General features: G+C 45.6%; 1 protein-coding gene across 3 annotated transcripts in view; it reads right to left on the minus strand.

Annotated features, from left to right (window-relative positions):
* The window catches only part of sik3 (SIK family kinase 3), a 43,790-nt gene that overhangs the window by 22,556 nt on the left and 18,752 nt on the right, over positions 1–2,482 (minus strand). For all 3 annotated transcript variants that reach the window (XM_016497291.1, XM_016497293.1, XM_016497292.1), the window contains exons 7-11: positions 1,759–1,877; positions 1,564–1,674; positions 1,329–1,460; positions 601–672; positions 390–499 (exon numbers count right to left, since the gene is read on the minus strand). In XM_016497291.1, coding sequence (XP_016352777.1) covers positions 390–499; positions 601–672; positions 1,329–1,460; positions 1,564–1,674; positions 1,759–1,877 — 544 coding nt within the window. The remainder of the gene's footprint in view (positions 1–389; positions 500–600; positions 673–1,328; positions 1,461–1,563; positions 1,675–1,758; positions 1,878–2,482) is intronic.

Here is a 2,482-nt window from a genome sequence, read left to right on the forward strand (position 1 = left end):
TAGTGAATTGGGAGGTGTTTTAAATGATTTGGGAGTGGCTTCAGGTAGGTGGGACAGATTTTGAGGGAACTAGGAGGGGCTTTAGTTAGGTGGGAGGGGTCTAGAGTAAGAAGGGACTTACATTAGGAGGAGTGGTTTAGAGTGAACTGGGAGGAGCTTGTGTTAAGTGGGAGGGGTTTAGAGTGAACTGGGAGGGACATGAGTTAGGTAGGAGTGGTTTTAAGTGATTTGGGAGTGGCTTCAGTTAGGTGGGACAGATTCTGAGGGAATTAGGAGGGGCTTTAGTTAGGTGGGAGGCGTTTAGGGCAAACTGGGAGGGACTAGTTAGGCTGTAAAGAGAGCAAATAAAAGACAGGAGAAAGAGAAACATTGGCTGGGATGTGTGGTACCTGGGGTCAGGTACACCGACAGTGTGGCGTCTCATGGACAGGTATCGGGCCATCGCCTCTGGACTGGGCTCTTCTCCCTCATCGCTGTCCAGAGCCATCGTCCCGTCCGTCTGAAACAAACACACACACACACACATAGGGTCAAAAACAATCCGTCCTGCATCCAGATTTATTCTCACTGACTGTGAGCTGAAAGCAGTGTCGCGCTCACCTCAACGATCTGATTCTCGGGGTTTATGAGCTGAACCTGCGGTACCGTCATACTGACAGCATTACTCTGATCCTGCAGGACACACACAAACACACGTGATGAAGCAGATCAACCAATAATGGACTAATGGTCCACTAATGGACTCTTCAGGACACAGTTTTTTTCAAAATGTCTATATATATTTTTTTTTTAAGTTTTAGTTTATTTAGTTAATTATTTTAGTACTTCAACTTAAACTAAATTAAAATGTTGCTTTGTGAACTAGCTGAAATAAAATAAAATAAAAACCTTAAATTAATTTCTGTTAATATTTACTTTTTATTTTAAGTGATGAACTTTTACATAGTTTCGGTTTAGATAATAATAATAACCTTGGTGAAAGACGCGTCTTTATCATTATAAATAGATTTTCATCTAGCTGTCTTTTCATTTTGAATTGAACATTTTAAATCTGATCCAAATTCTGGCTGCTCGGACTGAAACTAATCCCTTTTGTAAGTGATTTCAGAGCAAATACAGAAAGAAAATGACTATCAGAAGGCTGAGAAACACTGTATCACATAACCAGAATCCTCTTACAACCCCACAATCCCCTTCCTCTAGAATCATCGTTAGTTCTACAGAAGCCCACGGCTCTGCTTTCATACAGTATGTAAATGAGGCACTCTGGAGCTCATGCATATTCCTCTCATCAGGAATCAAAGGTTGCTAATGGTAACGGCACACACCTGCACGGCGTTGAGCGGGTAGAGGGGGCGGGGCGTGGGCGGAGCCACACACAGGTTCTTGTGCCGCTTGAGTTTGTCAGACAGCAGACTGTAGGTGGCGCTGTAGTGATCATAGGCATCCGTGTGCAGAGACTGAGAGGAGAAACACAACCATGTGAATGTTCCAAAAGAGCTCATCTGAATGAAGGAGGGGTGGGTGTGTGTGTGTGTGTGTGTGTGTGTGTGTGTGTGTCACCTGTAAGGTCCGCTCACGGTCAAAGCCCATCTCGGACATGGCCATCAGAACCTGCTCGTTAATTAATTCCGTTTCTCTCTCCACCTTCACCTGCTCACATTCTGCTATCAGCTGACAGAGACACAGGCAAATCAGCAACATTTCTACACATTGTTAAGTAAAATACTGTTTCAGGCCTAAGAACAGCTGACTGACTCGGTCAAACTCGGGGTCGGGGTCTCCTTGTCTCATCCACTTGTTCTTACAGATCTGCTCCATTGAAAGCCGTCGACTGGGCTCCAGAACCAACATGTGTCTGATCAGATACTCACAGTCTGAAACACACACAAACACACGTCAGTCATGGCTTGGCAAGGCAAGTATGTGTTTGTGTGTGTGTGTGAGTGAGTGAACGAATGTCAGTATGCAAGTGGGTGTGTGTGTGTGTGTGTTTTTAAGCATGCATGTGTATGTACGTGAGAGTGAGTGTACAAGAGTAAATCTGTGTGAGTGTGCGAAAGTGAGTCTGAGCATGTGAGAGTGAGTGAGTGTGAGAGTGATTCTGTGTGTACGAGAGTGAGTTTGTGTGTACGAGTGTGAGTCTGTGAGTGAGTCTGTGTGCAAGAGTGAGTCTGTGAGTGTCGAGAGTGAGTCTGTGTGAGTGTGCGAGAGTGAGTCTCTGTGAGTGTGTGAGAGTGAGTCTGTGTACGAGTGTGTGTCTGTGTGAGTGTGCTAGAGTCAGCCTGTGTGAGTGTGCGAGAGTGAGTCTGTGTGAGTGTCGAGAGTGAGTCTGTGTGAGTGTGCGAGAGTGAGTCTGTGTGAGTGTGTGAGTGAGTCTGTGTATGAGTGTGTGAGAGTGAGTCTGTGTGAGTGTGAAGGGGGGGGCCTGTGTGAGTGTGTGAGAGTGAGTCTGTGTGAGTGTGTGAGAGTGAGTCTGTGT

Source organism: Sinocyclocheilus anshuiensis, unplaced genomic scaffold (genome assembly GCF_001515605.1).
Source record: "Sinocyclocheilus anshuiensis isolate Anshui unplaced genomic scaffold, SAMN03320099.WGS_v1.1 scaffold1087, whole genome shotgun sequence".
NCBI lineage: Eukaryota > Metazoa > Chordata > Actinopteri > Cypriniformes > Cyprinidae > Sinocyclocheilus > Sinocyclocheilus anshuiensis.